The 19,214-nt window shown below is 39.1% G+C and overlaps 1 protein-coding gene across 7 annotated transcripts in view; it reads left to right on the forward strand.

Moving 5' to 3' along the window:
* The window catches only part of LOC133536274 (BTB/POZ domain-containing protein kctd15), a 108,381-nt gene that overhangs the window by 59,206 nt on the left and 29,961 nt on the right, over positions 1 to 19,214 (forward strand). For all 7 annotated transcript variants that reach the window (XM_061876694.1, XM_061876717.1, XM_061876698.1 and 4 more), the window contains one exon: positions 9,000 to 9,305. In XM_061876694.1, the coding sequence (XP_061732678.1) occupies positions 9,000 to 9,305 (306 nt within the window). The remainder of the gene's footprint in view (positions 1 to 8,999; positions 9,306 to 19,214) is intronic.

Below are 19,214 nucleotides of genomic sequence, written 5' to 3' on the forward strand. Positions count from 1 at the left end.
TAATCTTCACCTCCATAGTGACAAATAAAGTAAGTTTCTTACAAGTATCATCCCTGCAGGAGGAGGAATAGCTGAACATGCTTCAGTGCACACCGTAGCTCACCGACGTCACTGCTAATGACGCCATTCCAGAATGTAAACAAATGCCTTCGGTGGATCTACACCTGACATCCACTGTTATGATACCAAGTAAAGGAACGTAATCAAGTCGATACTACTTTGATTACATCAATATTTTTTATCATCACATCATCATCTATAAATTAAAAGAAAATCTATATTATGTTTATAAACCGTTTATGACAATTGTATGATCCTATAAATACTTGATATCAGATCGATACCCAAATCTGTGGTATCATCCAAAACTAATGTAAATCGTCCAAACAACAGAAGTATAATTGATTATTACTTCTTAACAAAAGTGTATATAGAACATGTTAAAAGAGAAATTTAACATAAATTAACAGTAAATGAACAAGTAGATTAACAATATTTTTTTTTACAGCTTGCCCTTTATAATGTTGACAAAATAATAGAATGGAAAATGACACAATATGTTACTGCATACATCAGCAGACTAATTAGGAGCCTTTGTTTGCTTACTTACTAATAAAAGAAAAGTTGTCTTGTATGTTCACTATTTTTTTTGAAGGACACAATTGCAATAAAAAAAACATATGTTTAATGTACCCTAAGATTTTTTTGTTAAAATAAAGCCAAAAATGCCATTTTTTGTGGTCCTCTTTATTTAGAAAAGCATCGAAAAATATCGAAATACATTGTTGGTACCAGTAGCAAAATACTGGTATCGGGACAACACTAATTTAAACACGTGCACACTTAACAACACACACAAAGCTCATCTATACTAAGGATTGTGTCTCATTAGTGAGCAGGATAAGGAGCACAATCCATTTAGCGAGTCTGTCCTCACGAGTATGCCAAATATATATGCTGCTCATCAGAATGTCCACAAAGCTGTGAGGAGATAATGCAAATATAAATATTTAGCACATGCAATGTGATTAATCTGCAAATTTCGCGTTTCTTTTTTAGCGTGTCTGAAAAGCACGTGCAAACGTGTGATTGCGCTACAGCTCCGTCCCGCGTATGCGTGTCAATGTATATGGGCTGTCAAAAATACAAATATTAGACTATTCAGCAATATCATTTTAATATTTTGTAGCTGCTGGATAACTTCAGGGTCAGATAAAACTAATTAAATTGATGCATTATATCATCTGATGCTATCTGTTTTTTTCATATAAAAGATATATTATTAAAATATCTCCTATGTGGGAAAAACATTTCTTTCAATATGCATTTTCCTGAGTCTGGACTCTGGAACGCACATACATAGTTAAGTTAAAGTTAAAATACAAATGATTGTCACACACACACTAGGTGTGGTGAAATTTGTCTTCTGCATTTGACCCATCCCCTTGGAAGTGAGGGGAGCAGTGGGCAGCAGCGGTGCCGCGCCCAGGAATCATTTATGGTGATTTAACCCCCAATTCCAAACCTTGATGCTGAGTGCCAAGCAGGGAGGCAATGGGTCCCATTTTTATAGTCTTTGGTATGACTCGGCCGGGGTTTGAACTCACAACCTACCCATCTCAGGGCGGAGACTCTAACCACTAGGTCACTGAGTAGATAGTGCCAGCCTCTGCCATGAGTATTAAAAAATAAATACATTATAAAAGTGGTTTCCATGCTAAATGGCCTGCTTCTAAAATGCCCATAAAAAGTGGTACATGTCTGCTGTTTGTTTGAACACATGGCAAAAGGCCAGAGGTAGGAGCATTATTGTCATGTCCTGGTGATCATGTTTAGTTTGGCTATGTTCTGTTTGGTTTTTGGATTTTGTCAGTTCCTGTATTTTCACTCCCTGCTTTGTTTACCATGAATTGATTAACGTGGACCCCGACTTAAACAAGTTGAAAAACTTATTCGGGTGTTACCATTTAGTGGTCAATTGTAGGGAATATGTACTGAACTGTGCAATCTACTAATAAAAGTTTCAATCAATCAATCAAAAAAGTTTCCATGACAACCCATTGGTTTTCACCTGTCCTTGTGTCACGCACCTGATTCATTTGGACTCATGCACCTGTTGTCAATCACCACATCACTATTTAAGCCTGCAGTTGCCAGGCAGTTAGCCTGGCGACATCACCCTCTGTCCACCCTTGTTATTCATGCTGATGATCCACGCTGCTCTTTTACATTCTCTTTTCTCGTTCCAAGTAAGTTTTCTTTATTCTTGCCATAGTTTGTGTCACACTCATAAGATCCATCCATCCATTTTTTACCGCTTATTACCTTTGGGGTCGCGGACCCATAAGATCATGTTTTGTTTTTGTCATGTTTGGTTGTTTTTTTTTCTGTCAAACTTGGACTTGGACTTGGATTGTTTCTTCCGACGCAAAGGATAGTTGGCACGAGCGAGACATGAATGTGTGCACATGTTTACTTATATACTAAAAAAAGGAAAACAAAGGGCGCGCACAATGGCGGAGAACAAACTTGGCTAATGAAAAACCAAAAGACTAGCACAAAGGCTGCAAAACAATAGACATGAAACAAAAACTTGCACTGTGGCATAAATAACAAAAACTTACGTGGCATGGACGGCATAGTAAACAGAGTAGCATGGCAAGAAGGTAGATGAGGAATATGCGGGATATGTAAAGTTGCCAGACTGAACACTTGGCAACTGTGGTTTAAATAATAGCTATGATAATGATTAACAGGTGTGAGAACTCAGGACCTGGGCGTGACTTGGAGACAAGGTGGAAACTAATGAGTTGCAATGGAAACAAAGAAAACAAGGAAGTGCCAAAGCAGGAAACGAGTGTCCAAAAACTAACCAAACATGACAACAACAAAACATGACCTTATGGGCGTGACAGTTTGCAATTTTTGTTTTATGTCCATAGTTCTGCCTTTGTGCGAGTTTTTGTTTATACCTTTTGTTTTTGTAGTACTTTTGAGTGTTAAAATTAAAAGATGTCATTACCTTCACGTCGAGTCCGGTTCAGTCGCTTTGCACCACGGGAAAACAAACCGCACCAAAGTCCTAGTCTTGACAATTATGACATGAATGTGAGGTAAATGATAGAGTGTACGCGCAAAAAAACTAAATAAGGCGGTCTGCACCACTTTTTAATTGCACATGCAGTCTTAGTACAAACCCCGTTTTCATATGAGTTGGGAAATTGTGTTTGATGTAAATATAAACGGAATACAATGATTTGCAAATCATTTTCAACCCATTTTCAGTTGAATATGCTACAAAGACAACATATTTGATGTTCAATCTGATAAACTTTTTTTTTTGCAAATAATCATTACCTTTAGAATTTGATACCAGCAACAAAGAAGTTGGGAAATGTTGCAATAAATACTGATAAAGTTGAGGAATGCTCATCAAACACTTATATGGAACATCCCACAGGTGTGCAGGCTAATTGGGAACAGGTGGGTGCCATGATTGGGTATAAAAGCAGCTGCCGTGAAATGCTAAGTAATTCACAAACAAGGATGGGGTGAGGGTCACCAATTTGTAAGCAAATTGTCGAACAGTTTTAGAACAACATTTCTCAAAGAGCTATTGCAAGGAATTTAGGGATTTTACCATCTACGGTCCGTAAAATCATCAAAAAGTTCAGAGAATCTGGAGAAATCTCTGCATGTAAGCCATGATATTACGGACTTTTGATCCCTCAGGCGGTACTGCATCAAAAACTGACATCAGTGTGTAAAGGATATCACCACATGGGCCCAGGAACACTTCAAAAAACCACTGTCAGTAACTACAGTTGGTCGCTACATCTGTAAGTGCAACTTAAAACTCTACTATGCAAAGCCAAACCCATTTATCAACAATATCCTGAAACGCCGCCGGCTTGGCTGGGCCCGAGCGCACCTAAGATGGACTGATGCAAAGTGGAAAAGTGTTCTGTGGTCTGACGAGTCCACATTTCAAATTATATTTGGTAACAGAGGACGTGGTGTCCTCCAGAACAAAGAGGAAAATAACCATTTGGATTGTTATAGGCGCAAAGTTCAAAAGCCAGCATCTGTGATGGTATGGGGGTGTATTAGTGCCCAAGGCAAGGGTAACTTACACATCTGTGAAGGCACCATCAATGCTGAAAGGTCCATATAGGTTTTGGAGCAACATATGTTGTCATCCAAGCAATGTTATCATGGACGCCCCTGCTTATTTCAGCAAGATAAGTGTTACAACAGCGTGGCTTCGTAAAAAAAAGAGTGCGGGTACTTTCCTGGTCCACCTGCAGTCCAGACCTGTCTCCCATCGAAAATGTGTGGCGCATTATGAAGCGTAAAATACGACAGCGGAGACCCCGGACTGTTGAACGACTGAAGCTCTACATAAAACAAGAATGGGAAAGAATTCCACTTTCAAAGCTTCAACAATTAGTTTCCTCAGTTCCCAAACGTTTATTGAGTGTTGTTCAAAGAAAAGGTGATGTAACACAGTGGTGAACATGCCCTTTCCCAACTACTTTGGCACGGTTAGTTATTTTTTGCAAAAAAAAAATTAAGTTTCATGAGTTTGAACATCAAAATTGTTGTCTTTGTAGTGCATTCAATTGAATATGGGTTGAAAAGGATTTGCCAATCATTGTATTACGTTTATATTTACATCTAACACAATTTCCCAACTCATATGGAAACGGGGTTTGTAGATCACACACCCACTAATAGTACACGCAATTTTATAGTTTGCAGACGCTGTTTTGCGCATAATTGGATCTTAGTGGATCAGTGTCATTTTACAGTTTCGGCCCGAGCCGTGGTACTGAACCACAGGAGTGAATGAAGCTGTCAGTCGTTGTCCTCCTAATCAGAACACATTTGTATTAATTACTAATTGTTTAGCAGCGGGGTTTAGCTGTAGCCTAATTATATCTGCTTGTAATCGCCGCTTAATGTCGGCCCTCATTTACATACACCGGGCATACATTAAAGCCCTCGCTGTCTGATCACCGCCTTGCCTTGCACACATCTCGTCTCCTTACCTTCCATCTGCTTACAACGCCAATCTCCATTCTCCTCCCGTGGTAGCGCAGAACGATGGCGCCATCTGCTCTTGCGGGAAATGAGAGGCAAATGCGCGGAGGGCAAGGCGCCCCCGGGCGAGCTCTGCCCGTCGGGGGAGTAGAGGGAGGCAATCTGCTGCAAACCGTCTGCATGCACGATGACGCACCGCCGTGGCCTCGCTGCAGGAGTCGGAAAAAACGCTAAAGGCTACAGGGTTAGCACGGGGATGCTAGAAGATACTGTGACATGATTCTGTTTGTTTTATTCGGGAGGTTTCCTTCCGGTCAAAGGTCATCGTTGATGCAGCTCTTTCTCACGCAGATAAACACATATTTGCAATACTAGGCCAAATCTTTGTTTGCGCACAACTATGCCACGCGTGTCAAACACAAGGCCCGGGGGCAAGATGGGGCCCGCGAAAGCCTGGAAATGATGTCAATCAATCAATCAATCAATCAATCAATGTTTACTTATATATATCCCTAAATAACGAGTGTCTCAAAGGGCTGCACAAGCCACAAAGACATCCTCGGCTCAGATCCCCACATCAGCTTTTCAATCTGGCCCGCCGGACATTCCCAAATAATTAATTGTTTTAGAGCAAGGGGTCACCAACGCCCAAAGGGAGCCCAAAAGGACCAGATGAGTCGCCCGCTGGCCTGTTCTAAAAATAGCTTAAATAGCAGCACTTACCAGTGAGCTGCCTCTATTTTTTTAAATTGTATTTATGTACTAGAAAGCTGGTCTCGCTTTGCTCGACATTTTTTATTTTTATAAGGGACGGCGTGGCGCAGTGGGAGAGTGGCCGTGCGCAACCCGAGGGTCACTGGTTCAAATCCCACCTAGAACCAACCTCGTCACGTCCGTTGTGTCCTGAGCAAGACACTTCACCCTTGCTCCTGATGGTTGCTGGTTGGCGCCTTGCATGGCAGCTCCCTCCATCAGTGTGTGAATGTGTGTGTGAATGGGTAAATGTGGAAGTAGTGTCAAAGCGCTTTGAGTACCTTGAAGGTAGAAAAGCGCTATACAAGTACAACCCATTTATTTTAAGAGAGACAAAACTCAAATAGAATTTGAAAATCCAAAGAAAATATTTTAAAGACTTGGTCTTCACTTGTTTAAATAAATTCATTTATTTTTTTACTTTGCTTCTTATAACTTAGAAAGACAATTTTAGAGAAAAAAATATAACCTTAAAATTATTTTAGGATTTTTAAACACATATACGTTTTTACATTTTAAATTCCTTCCTCTTCTTTCCTGACAATTTAAATCAATGTTCAAGTATTTTTTTTTTAATTATTATAAAGAATAATATATTAATTTTAATTTAATTCTTGATTTTAGCTTCCATTTTTTTGATGAAGAATATTTTTGAAATATTTCTTTAAACCTATTATGATTAAAATTCAAAAAAAATATTCTGGCAAATCTATAAAATCTGTAGAATCAAATTTAAATCTTATTTCAAAGTCTTTTGAATTTCTTTTAAAATTTTTGTCCTGTAAAATCTAGAAGAAATAATGATTTGTCTTCGTTAGAAATATAGCTTGGTCCAATTTGTTATATAATCTAACAAAATGCAGATCGGATGTTAACTTATTTAAACATGTCATCAAAATTCTAAAATTAATCTTAATCGGGAAAAATTACTAATGATGTTCCATACAAATTTTTTTTTTTCCAAAAATATTTGAATTAGCTAGTTTTTTTTCTTCTTTTTTTCGGTTGAATTTTGAATTTTAAAGAGTCGAAATTGAAGATAAACTATGTTTCAAATGTTTATTTTCATTTTTTCCTGTTTTCTCCTCTTTTAAATCGTTTAAGTGTTTTTTTCATCATTTATTCTCTAAAAAAACTTTGCGTAAAAGGAAAATAATGTACGACGGAATGACAGACAGAAATACTCATTTTTTTAATACATATATAGATTTATTTATTAAAGGTAAATTGAGCAAATTGGCTATTCCTGGCAATTTATTTAAGTGTGTATCAAACTGGTAGCCCTTCGCATTAATCAGTACCCAAGAAGTAGCTCTTTCTTTCAAAAAGGTTGGGGACCCCTGTTTTAGATCTTTAAGATGGAAAGTGTAGCTGCCATTATGATACGTTTTCTAATGACAGTAAGTACTCAACTATACTAAGTATTTTAATACTTGGAATCTGCATGATATAATAGTTACTATGGTCATCTAATTAGTTAGTTTGGTCACTATGAGATATCTCAGATTGTAGGTGTTTTTTGTTTTTTTATTATTTCACTATGTTTGTTGCATTTGGTTTTGTTTCGCTTGATTGTAAAATATGTTGTCGATATTCAGTGTTTTATCCTTCATAGTTAATATTGTAAATCCTACATTCTTTATTTTTCATGTACATTCTTGGTGACTCATTTAGTAAAAAAAATGTCAAATTCCATTACGTTTTTTAAGTTTGTCTGTCATAACATTTTTAGCTTTCAATCATGATTTGGAGGTTTTGTATTAGTGTTCCTAAAAATAGATATAACAGCCCCCAGACACACTTTTTTTTTATCTAAATCTGGCCCCCTGAGTAAAATAATTGCAGAGGCCTGCTCTAGTGGTCGCAATTAACAATTAAAAAAAAGATGATAAAGCAAGTTGGACCTTTACTCCCGTCCAATGCCAACTACAAACCCCATTTCCATATGAGTTGGGAAATTGTGTTATATGTAAATATGAATGAATGAATGAATGGGTTTATTTTGAGCCATGCAAACAAAACAAGAGAATGACATAAAATACAAAAGAAATATATTGATACATTATTTTTACACCTACATTGAAAAGATTACATGTGCCTAATCTTTTGTAGATGTCAAGATTGGCTCAAAAGGGAGTGGGAAGAAGTAAACTTATTAGGTCCCACCCCTATATATTATATATATTATATATATTATATATAATATAATTCAATTCAGTGGTTGCTGCTATATATTATCTATATATAATACATTTAAATTCACACACACTTACATATATACATATGTACACACACATATACACACACACATATATACAATTTATATATATATATACATATACATATATATATATATATATATATATATATATATATATATATATATATATATATATATATACACATACACACACAATTACATACATACACACATGCATATACCCAAAATACACACATATCCATCACACACACACACACACACACACACACCTATATAAATACAATATATATAATAGTAAATATAATATACACTTTTGTCTAAACATTATTAACAGTTTATGGTGCCTATGGGAACAAGCTTTCATTTTGACTGTGATATTAGTGGTTAATAGTGGATCTGTGGCTGTGGAGCTATTGCCCCTGATCAACAGGACCTGAGGACCACTCTTGCTATGTGTCTTATGCTGTGTAAAATATAAACGGAATAAATACACCCGCCTGCAGTCCAGACCTGTCTCCCATCGAAAATGTGTGGCGCATTATGAAGCGTAAACTACGACAGCGGAGACCCCGGACTGTTGAACGACTGAAGCTCTACATAAAACAAGAGTGGGAAAGAATTCCACTTTCAAAGCTTCAGCAATTAGTTTCCTCAGTTCCCAAACGTTTATTGAGTGTTGTTAAAAGAAAAGGTGATGTAACACAGTGGTGAACATGCCCTTTCCCAACTACTTTGGCACGGTTAGTTATTATTTGCAAAAAAAAATAAAGTTTATGAGTTTGGACATCAAATATCTTGTCTTTGTAGTGCATTCAATTGAATATGGGTTGAAAAGGATTTGCAAATCATTGTATTCCGTTTATATTTACATCCAACACAATTTCCTAATTCATATGGAAACGGGGTTTGTACAACAACAGCAATAACCATTTTGTCAAATTGCTGCCTCTCTGACTGTGGACGCTTCAAACGCCCCCTGCAGGACTTCCAGCTGCTCTACGAGGAGGCGCGCTACTACCAGCTGACGCCCATGATCAAGGAGCTGGAGCGCTGGAAGCAGGAGCGCGAGCAGCGGCGCATGGCGCAGCCCTGCGACTGCCTGGTGGTGCGCGTCACCCCCGACCTGGGGGAGCGGATCGCCCTCAGCGGCGAGAAGGTCCTCATCGAGGAGATCTTCCCTGAGACGGGAGACGTCATGTGCAACTCTGTCAACGCCGGCTGGAACCAGGACCCGACCCACGTCATCCGCTTCCCCCTCAATGGCTACTGCAGGCTCAACTCCGTCCAGGTAAGAACAGTTTCTCCAGGTCTTCATTATTAAGCGATGACTTCTTGAGTCTCAGATAGCTTGTAAAGATATTATGTAAATGTAGCACACAAATTTTTGGGCTTCAAAAGGGTTCATGACAACTTAATGGTTAGAGTGTCCGCCCTGAGATCGGTAGGTCGAGAGTTCGGACCATCAAACCAAAGACTATAAAAATGGGACGGACCTATTACCTCCCTGCTTGGCACTCGGCATCAAGGGTTGGAATTGGGGGTTAAATCACCAAAATGATTCCCGAGCGCGGCCACCGCTGCTGCTCACTGCTCCCCTCACCCCCCAGGGGGTGGAACCATGCTTGCCAACCCTACCGATTTCCCCGGGAGACTCACGAATTTCAGTGCCTCTCCCGAAAATCTCCCGGGGCAACCATTCTTCCGAATTTCTCCCGATTCCCACCCGGACAACAATATTGGGGGCGTGCCTTAAAGGCACTGCCTTTAGGGTCCTCTCTCACCTGAAAAGGAGACTATTATATATGTCTCTGTTATCCATAGGTTTATATATAACCCATAAAGCAGGCAGGCACGGAGCTATTTCTCAGCGTGTGTTTATTCCAGCCGGCACGTTAATACACTGACACACAACATCCGGATTCCCATCATGCATTGCTTCAAAACCACGGCAAGTAGTAATGTCCAAAAAACATAACGGTGACAAAGCAGAAGAATGAAGAAAAGACATGGCGACGACGAGTAAGAAGAAGAAGTACGCTTGCAAGGTCCAAAATGATTGGAAAAAATAATTTCAGTTCAACCAGGACAGCTCAAAGGGGAAGTATGCGGCCTGCAAATATTGTGGATCAGTTTTCTCCATTGAACATATATTTCAGAGGTGGGACCAAGTCATTGTTTTGCAAGTCACAAGTACGTCTCAAGTCTTTCCCCTTGAGTCAAGTCCCAAGTCAATACAGGCAAGTCCCGAGTCAAGACTGGAAAGTCTCAAGTCAAGTCTCAAGTCCTGCATTTTGAGTTTTGAGTCATTTCAAGTCCTTTTAACCACAGAATAATATATTCACACAGATTGTGTATGCTTTTAAAACGCTGTATGTATTTATTATAAAAACAATTGTGCTGACATTGCACTTCATGATAGCACTATTAACCAGTTATTTTAAACATTTAACTCATTCCTTTACAGACTGAACACATTTGAAAAAAACAAGTGCACCTTATTTGCACAAAGGTGTTAACATTGTATTTCCATGGCATATTGTATTGTAACTAGTTCCACAGCAGTTTCTATCCTGTTCTTACCTTATATCATTTATCTCATCTCATGGTGTATGTGTGTTGATGTGTGCGTACACATGAAAAACATAACAAATACATGAAAATAACAAGGAACAGAGTTGTACTTTTTAGATTTCACAGCCCTATGAAATATGTACACATATTCTTAATATAGTGTACATTTTAACTGACCATTATTTAACTATGTTTGTCTTCTTGGAGGTGGCTAAAATATGCGGTGTTGCTGACCACCGTCTAACGTTAAGTTACTGTGTGTGTCACATTGACTAACGTAACATTATGTGTAGGTACCTCATGCAACCCTGCTTAAAAAAAAAATCACTTGACAAAAAGTATGAATAAGGTAGCGAACTGCAGCGGACGCAACAGATTGTCTTGTTTGCAATGACGTTATAACCGTAGACATATTATAAGTAGACGCAGCATTGGCTGCTGTGACGTGAGCAATTTGGCTGCCATCTTGAAGTGGTGATGGGGAGCCGGCAAGCAGCCTAAACTGACAGTAGATAGGTAGCAAACAAAGATGCTGGGCTGGTGTTCAGCGTTTTCCTGCTCAAATGAGCGGACTGTTGAAAATAGGAATCGGGGGATTACTTTTCACAAGTAGGATTTAACATTAACATGGTTGCATTTTGTGAAAAGAATATTACCACATAGTTGAGAAGGAGCAACAATCTTCTATTTGTATGTGAAAATCACAAAGAAATCTTCTGGGGGAGGATGACCCCCCCCTACAGGTATTTGGTTTACAAACTTTCCGCCACACCTAAAACAAAATTCACCAGCCGCCACTGACTGTGATGCATTCTCATTTTAGGCAAAGTATAAGACAATACTTTCCTAACTATTATTGTAACCAGGAATATGTCTTCAAGTAACAATATTCAAATACTAACATTGTTGGGTAAAACAAAATTTGCTTTTATTCTGTATCCAGTGAAACCGATTTGTGGTTTTAGCTGATATAAAGTCTTTCAGGTGTTTATATATGTTTATGTTTAGGTATTTTGCAGACACTTTTATCCAAAGCAACATACATGAAAAAAAACATATAAAACAATCACTGTAAACATGATCATTTAAGGGAAGAATGTAATGCAAAATATTAATACAAAGTGTCAAGACAGAATAAACTCTCTGCTGTTGCAGCAACAGAGATACAGTCTATAAGATATATAGATATATAATGTATTCATATTTTTTTTATGTAGGATATAAGCATGTTTGTATAACTTAATCATATTGTTTCTTCAACTTAAAAATAGTTGACCGTTTTTTCCCCCTTTTTGTGATTATTATTCCCAGTTTATATCTTGGACGTCTGGTCACTTATAGCATATAAGAATATTCTATTACTGTTAAGCAAACTATGAACACGCCAAAAAATGTGTCCTTTATCATAGTTACACGTATGACAAAAAAGCTCGTGAATATCAGTTGTATTCAGTGAGGTAAAATGAATTAAATGCGCTGACAGTTCATTGCTCCTTACAAATGAATTACACTGAGGGGAGGGGATCACCACTCCAAGATGGCGGCCCCACGTCACATCTGTGCCAGTAGGCAGTAGCGCTCGATGCTGCGTCTACTTAGAACAGGTCTATGGTTCTAACGTTAGCAGTGAGTTTACAGCCTCACTGATTTAACTAAACAGCAAATAAAAGTTACGTTAGTCAGCCAATAAACGTTAACTTACATTCAAAGCTTACCCTTCTTTGTGCATCTTCAAATGTCGAACGAACTTGGAAGTTGTTGAGTCTCTTTCTGTAATCTTCGAACGAACCGCATGCATACTGGAATTCGTTTTTTGTTGACCAAGTCGTAGTTTTAATACCCCAACGAAACAATTTTTGGAATCATTTTTCCTCACTGGCGTGTTGTTTGAGAGCTCTTCTTCGTTGGTTTTCATGCAATTTGATTGGCTGAATGCTGTGTGACGAAAATAACGTGGCTGTAATTTGATTGGCTGTTGTACTGACAGGTAGCGCACACCCGCCGACAGACACGGACAGATACGGAGCGCTCCTGAATAACTTTTTAATCGTTGGGTTTTGGGGAAAATAGCAAGTCATGTCAAGTCAAAAGGCTCAAGTCCAAGTCAAATCACAAGTCATTGATGTTAAAGTCTAAGTCGAGTTGCAGGTCTTTTTACATTTTGTCAAGTCGAGTCTAAAGTCATCAAATTCATGACTAGAGACTGACTCGAGTCCAAGTCATGTGACTCGAGTCCACACCTCTGATGATGTGATGCAGATGATGTGGTCCTGATGGCTTCATCTGGCCGGGATCTTCAGCTCTCACTGGATCGGTTCGCAGCCGAGTGTGAAGCGACCGGAATGAGAATCAGCACCTCCAAGTCCGATTCCATGGTTCTCGCCCGGAAAAGGGTGGAATGCCATCTCCGGGTTGGGGAGGAGACCCTGCCCCAATTGGAGGAGTTGAAGTACCTAGGAGTCTTGTTCACGAGTGCGGGAAGAGTGATCGTAAGATCTACAGGCGGATAGGTGCGGCGTCTTCAGTAATGCGGACGTTGTATCGATCCGTTGTGGTGAAGAAGGAGCTGAGCCGGAAGGCAAAGCTCTCAATTTACCAGTCGATCTACGTTCCCATCCTCACCTATGGTCATGAGCTTTAGGGTCATGACCGGAAGGATAAGATCACGGCCGAAATGAGTTTCCTGCGCCGGGTGGCGGGGCTCTCCCTTAGAGATAGGGTGAGAAGCTCTGTCATCCGGGAAGGACTCAAAGTAAAGCCCTGCTCCTCCACATCGAGAGGAGCCAGATGAGGTGGCTCGGGCATCTGGTCAGGATGCCACCCAAATGCCTCCCTCGGGAGGTGTTTAGGGCACGTCCAACCGGTAGGAGGCCACGGGGAAGACCCAGGACACGTTTGGAAGACTATGTCTCCCGGCTGACCTGGGAACGCCTCGGGATCCCCCGGGAAGAGCTAGACGAAGTGGCTGGGGATAGGGAAGTCTGGGCTTCCCTGCTTAGGCTGCTGCCCCCGCGACCCGACCTCGGATAAGCGTAAGATGATGGATGGATATATATATAGTGTATATATAGTGTGTGTGTGAGACTATCAGTGGTACTTTAACTTTAATGACCACGCAGAAACGTAACCCAAGCCTTTATCTCTTCGTTTGGGGGCCGCCACTGTTGTTGTTGTTTGGGTGACCCTTGTAGACACGCGTCTCAGATGCACGAATGGACCTGGGATTTCAACACGTAAGCCAAAAGAACGTGTCAGTTCTAATTGCGTCCTCGCCACGGCCTTGAGACGTGCTCAGCCTACTCGTATTCCATCCCCGTCGTCGTTTCCGTCTGCTCACAGTTGTACGTTTTTTGTCGTAGGGAAAACAAAAGTAGTTTCCCAGTCGCGTTGCCCGGAGAGGAAAACATCAGCCTCACACCACCACACACTTGATTGCTCACACGTACACACAAGGATCCTTCCTTCCCTCCAGCACCCAAAGAGAGCTTCTGCTAGGCAGCACTCTGACACCTCCACCTCCCACCCGCCAGCGTGAGGAGACCACCTGCGGGGAAGGGGAGTCCAGCGAGCGGGACAAAGCACGCATGGACTGCGGCCATGTTTTCCTGCGTAAAAAAAAAAAAAAGGAGCATTGGGAAGGGCTGGAGGAGGATCGAGGGCGGGGGGGGGGGGGGGTTGGTTGGCGAAGGGAAGGAATGATATGCATAATTTACACTTTACTCCTTTTTAAGACAGCGCGCCTTAAAAAAAAAAAAGGCTCCAATATAACAACGCTCAAGGCCATTGAAATACACGTATTGCATTTTTTAATACCATACTTACAATTTCTCAAACAGCCTCAACCGGTTTATACTTCTTTTATAGATTTTTAAATGACTTGCAATATAATTAATTGGCGGCATCAACTAACACAACATTTTCCCACTCTGTTTACCAGCCGGCGTGATTATGGGATGGCAGCGCCACGTCCTAATTGGACGCTTTGAATGAAGAGGCGAGCGGAGATTAAAAAAAAAAACAACCCAGATAAAAGCCACTAATTAATAGTGATGATAGCCCTTGTTTCATAATTGGACATTTACTATACAGTGGGGCAAAAAAAGTATTTAGTCAGCCACCGATTGTGCAAGTTAAAATGATGACAGAGGTCTGTAATTTTCATCATAGGTACACTTCAACTGTGAGAGACAGAATGTGAAAAGTTCTCACTGATAGAAGGAGGTTTTGGTTTAAAATCTCACGATACATGGCCCCATTCATTCTTTCCTTAACACCGATCAATCGTCCTGTCCCCTTAGCAGAAAAACAGCCCCAAAGCATGATGTTTCCACCCCCATGCTTCACAGTAGGTGTGGTGTTCTTGGGATGCAACTCAGTATTCTTCTTCCTCCAAACACGACGAGTTGAGTTTCTACCAAAATGGATACATGGATGATACAGCAGAGGATTGGGAGAATGTCATGTGGTCAGATGAAACCAAAATAGCACCCTTCATATAATTATATGAAATTTAATATGATTTATTTTTTTGTCCCCTGTGGTCCATATGGGCTGTCGCAGAACTCACTTGTAATACAATTTTCCACCACTTGTGGCAGTAATGACAATATCAAATAAACTGGAGCTAAAATCGTAGAGAAGAAGAGAAAAATGATGACAAATGTGTTGAAGCGGTATTTTTTAAATCACTTAAATTTCATTGACAGTTTATTTAAGAAACATATTATTATTATTATTATTTATGAATAATTTAGTTGGAATTTAGTTATTTTGGCACTGCATAAATGAATGCAAATCATTTTTTCATCAGTTTTTTATGAGTCCCTTCCTTCACAGGATATTTGATTAGTATTTATTTTTACAATGCGCCTGACCTAAATCTGATAATAATCCTTGAAATTGACATTGATTTAAATTAACACATGGTTTCATATAATGTGAAACGCTTTATCCTGTTAAACTTTAAGTAAGTCAGATATAATTATTGAATATGATTACCAATTCAGTGTTAAAATTTGAGCGGGTCCTGAGCCCCTCTGTGGTGGCAAAGTTAGGCCGTGAGGTCAAAAAGTTTTAAGAACCCTTGGTATACACAATACAATATTTACTTTTATGTTTTCTTATTATTTACATTATACATCTTATGTATATATATTTATATGTAAACACATATGTATGTATGTATATGTATATAAATATGTATATGTATGCACATGTATGTATGTATGTATGTATTTGTATATTGGGACGGCGTGGCGCAGTGGGAGAGTAGCCGTGTGCAACCCGAGGGTCCCTGGTTCAAATCCCACCTAGTACCAACTTGGTCACGTCCGTTGTGTCCTGAGCAAGACACTTCACCCTTGCTCCTGATGGGTGCTGGTTGGCGCCTTGCATGGCAGCTCCCTCCATCAGTGTGTGAATGTGTGTGTGAATGGGTAAATGTGGAAGTAGTGTCAAAGCGCTTTGAGTACCTTGAAGGTAGAAAAGCGCTATACAAGCACAACCCATTTATCATTTATTTATTATATATATATATATTTATATATATATATATATATATATATATATATGTATATATATATATATATATATATATATATATATATATATGTATATATATATATATATATATATATATGTATATACACACATATATAAATACCTATTTTTTAGTTTTACTTTTTTGATATCATTTTAACAATTGTTGTCAATTTTCTAAAGGATATCCCAAAGTCTTACAGTCGAAAAACAAATATGGTTCTTTTGAATAAAAAATACTGTTTACTTTTATGTTTCCCTATTATTCAAATCATGTATATGTATGTATATTTATATGTATACATATATGTATGTTTGAATGTGTGTGTGTATATATATATATGTGTACATATATGTATGTATGTATGAATACCCATTGAGTTGAGTTTTTCCTTGCCCTGATGTGGGATCTGAGCTGAGGATGTCATTGTGCCTTGTGCAGCCCTTTGAGACAACACTCGTGATTTAGGGCTATATAAAAAAGCTTTGATTGATTGAGGTATGTGTGTGTGTGTATATATATATATATATATATATATATATATATATATATATATATATATATATATATATATATATATATATATAATATGTGTGTGTGTGTGTGTTTGTTTTAATTATACGTTTTTTATATAATTTTAACAATCGTTGTCGATTTTCTGAAGGAAATCCCAAAGTTCTATTGTCAAAAAACAAATATGGTTCCTTTGAGTAAAAACTCTACTATTGTTGAATATATTTATTACTTTGATAGTTTCTGATCATCTGTGTATAAACTACACGGTCCTTGCACAGCCATGCAATCAGGGTCCATTTTAAACCTTGACCTGTGTTAGCAAATATCCTCCTGTAAATACAACGTAAGACTCTTTGAGTCAAAGAGGCGTGTTGTTTTTCCACGTAAGAGGAGAACTTTCCAAACACTCCCTCTGTCCTCCCTCATTGTTTCCCGACAGGCTATGAGAAGGTTAGCGAAGTAATCCTGGACTTAGCCGCCAGACAATACGCTTGTCATCTGATTACAGTGCGGGACCCCGACCCAGGGGAAGACACGAAAGCAACCACACCCAGCCCGCAGAGGACGGCTTACAGTAATTTAAAGGGGGGGCAAACACAGTCCTGTCTGGATCAGAGAATTTTTGGCTTCTTGACGGGAAATACAACACATTTTAAACGTTTGAATAAATGATAAATGGGTTGTACTTGTATAGCGCTTTTCTACCTTCAAGGTACTCAAAGCGCTTTGACACTACTTCCACATTTACCCATTCACACACACATTCACACACTGATGGATGGAGCTGCCATGCAAGGCGCTAACCAGCACCCATCAGGAGCAAGGGTGAAGTGTCTTGCTCAGGACACAACGGACGTGACGAGGTTGGTACTAGGTGGGAATTGAACCAGGGACGCTCGGGTTGCAATACTCGTTCGATCCATTTGGGTTGGTCAATACATTGCATTACATTGCTATCTTGGCCATCTGGTGTTGCATGTGCAAGTAAAACAAATAGGGTTCTTGTTTTTGTAGAAGGAAATCACTGAAGCAATACAAGTTGTCACCTGTGCTTTAAAGTTCCCACATGATAGAATGTTTCACCCCTTTGTAGGTCTTGTTACAGACACACAAAACATAATGTTTTGTGTGTCTCTAGCATTGTTGCTAATTAACGCACAAATTGTTTGTCTCCAAAAGACACTTTTGTGCACTTTATTTAGTCTAGTGTTGTCCCGATACCGACATTTTGGTACCGGTCCGAAATTATTTTGATACCTTTTGAAATAAAGGGGACCACACCAAATTGCATTATTGGCTTTATTTTAACCCAAAAATCTTATGATACCTTAAACATCCATATATCCATCCATTTTCTACCGCTTGTCCCATTCGGGGTCGCAGGAGACAATCTCAGCTGTATTCGGGCGGAAGGCGGGGTGCACCCTGGACAAGTCGCCACCTCATCGCAGCACTTTCTTATTGCAAGTTTGGCCTAAAATAAAATAGTGAACATACAAGACAACTTGTATTTTATTAGTAAGTAAGCAAACAAAGGCTCCTGATTTAGCGGCTGACATATGCAGTAACATATTGTTTAATTTTCCATTCTATTATTTTGTCAAAATTATTAAGGACAAGTGGTAGAAAATGAATTATTAATCGAATTGTTCATTTACTGTTAATATCTGCTTACTTTCTCTTTTAACATGTTCTATCTACACTTCTGTTAAAATGTGATAATCACTTATTCTTCTGCTGTTTGATACTTCACTTTAGTTTTAGATGATACCACAAATTTCGGTATCAATCTGATACCAAGTCGTTACAGGATCATATATTGGTCATATATAAATTCCTGATGTATCCAGAGACATCTTTCCTGAGTCTATAAACTTAATATACTTTTTAAAAAATCAAAACAAGATGTGATGCCAAAAAATATTGACGTAATCATAGTAGTATCTACTAGATACGCTCCTGTACTTGGTATCATTACAGTAGATGTCATGTTAGATCCACCAATGGCGTGTGTTTACATTAAGGTACTTTACAGAGGCGGTATAGTACAACCCTAATTTAGTTTTAGATACACTGTAACTGAGCACTTGTCCAACTCGATAGAAGTTCAAATAGATATCACGCAATACATCGTAAGGAGTTGGGCAGGTGGACACGAACCTTAGCAACACTAGCATGTGAGCAAAAGTGCTAACATTACTATGCGCTCATATTTTAACAGCAAAATCATGGTAAGTTTGCATATTCGCGAATGAAAATATGATTCTCGAGCTTACAATGCCCACATCTGCCGCTGACTGGTTGACCAGGAATGGGTACCGAATCCTGTACTTTTTTGGCACCTACCGAATTCCGCCGTTAAAACCCGGAAAATCCAACAGTGGCATATTAGGGTACTTGGGTTGCGCGTGACTTCACGCCCGGTTGCCAACTTTTAGCCTCTTTCCACTTGGCAATCACTCCAGCAGCACTGAGTGCCGACTCAACTAAACTTACTCTAGGTAATGTTGCAATTTTCAACAAAAAAAAAACTAATCAAAGAACGCTCCCAACATACATAATGTAATGCGA

The sequence above is a fragment of the Nerophis ophidion genome, linkage group LG02 (assembly GCF_033978795.1).
Source record: "Nerophis ophidion isolate RoL-2023_Sa linkage group LG02, RoL_Noph_v1.0, whole genome shotgun sequence".
In the NCBI taxonomy this organism is placed as follows: domain Eukaryota; kingdom Metazoa; phylum Chordata; class Actinopteri; order Syngnathiformes; family Syngnathidae; genus Nerophis; species Nerophis ophidion.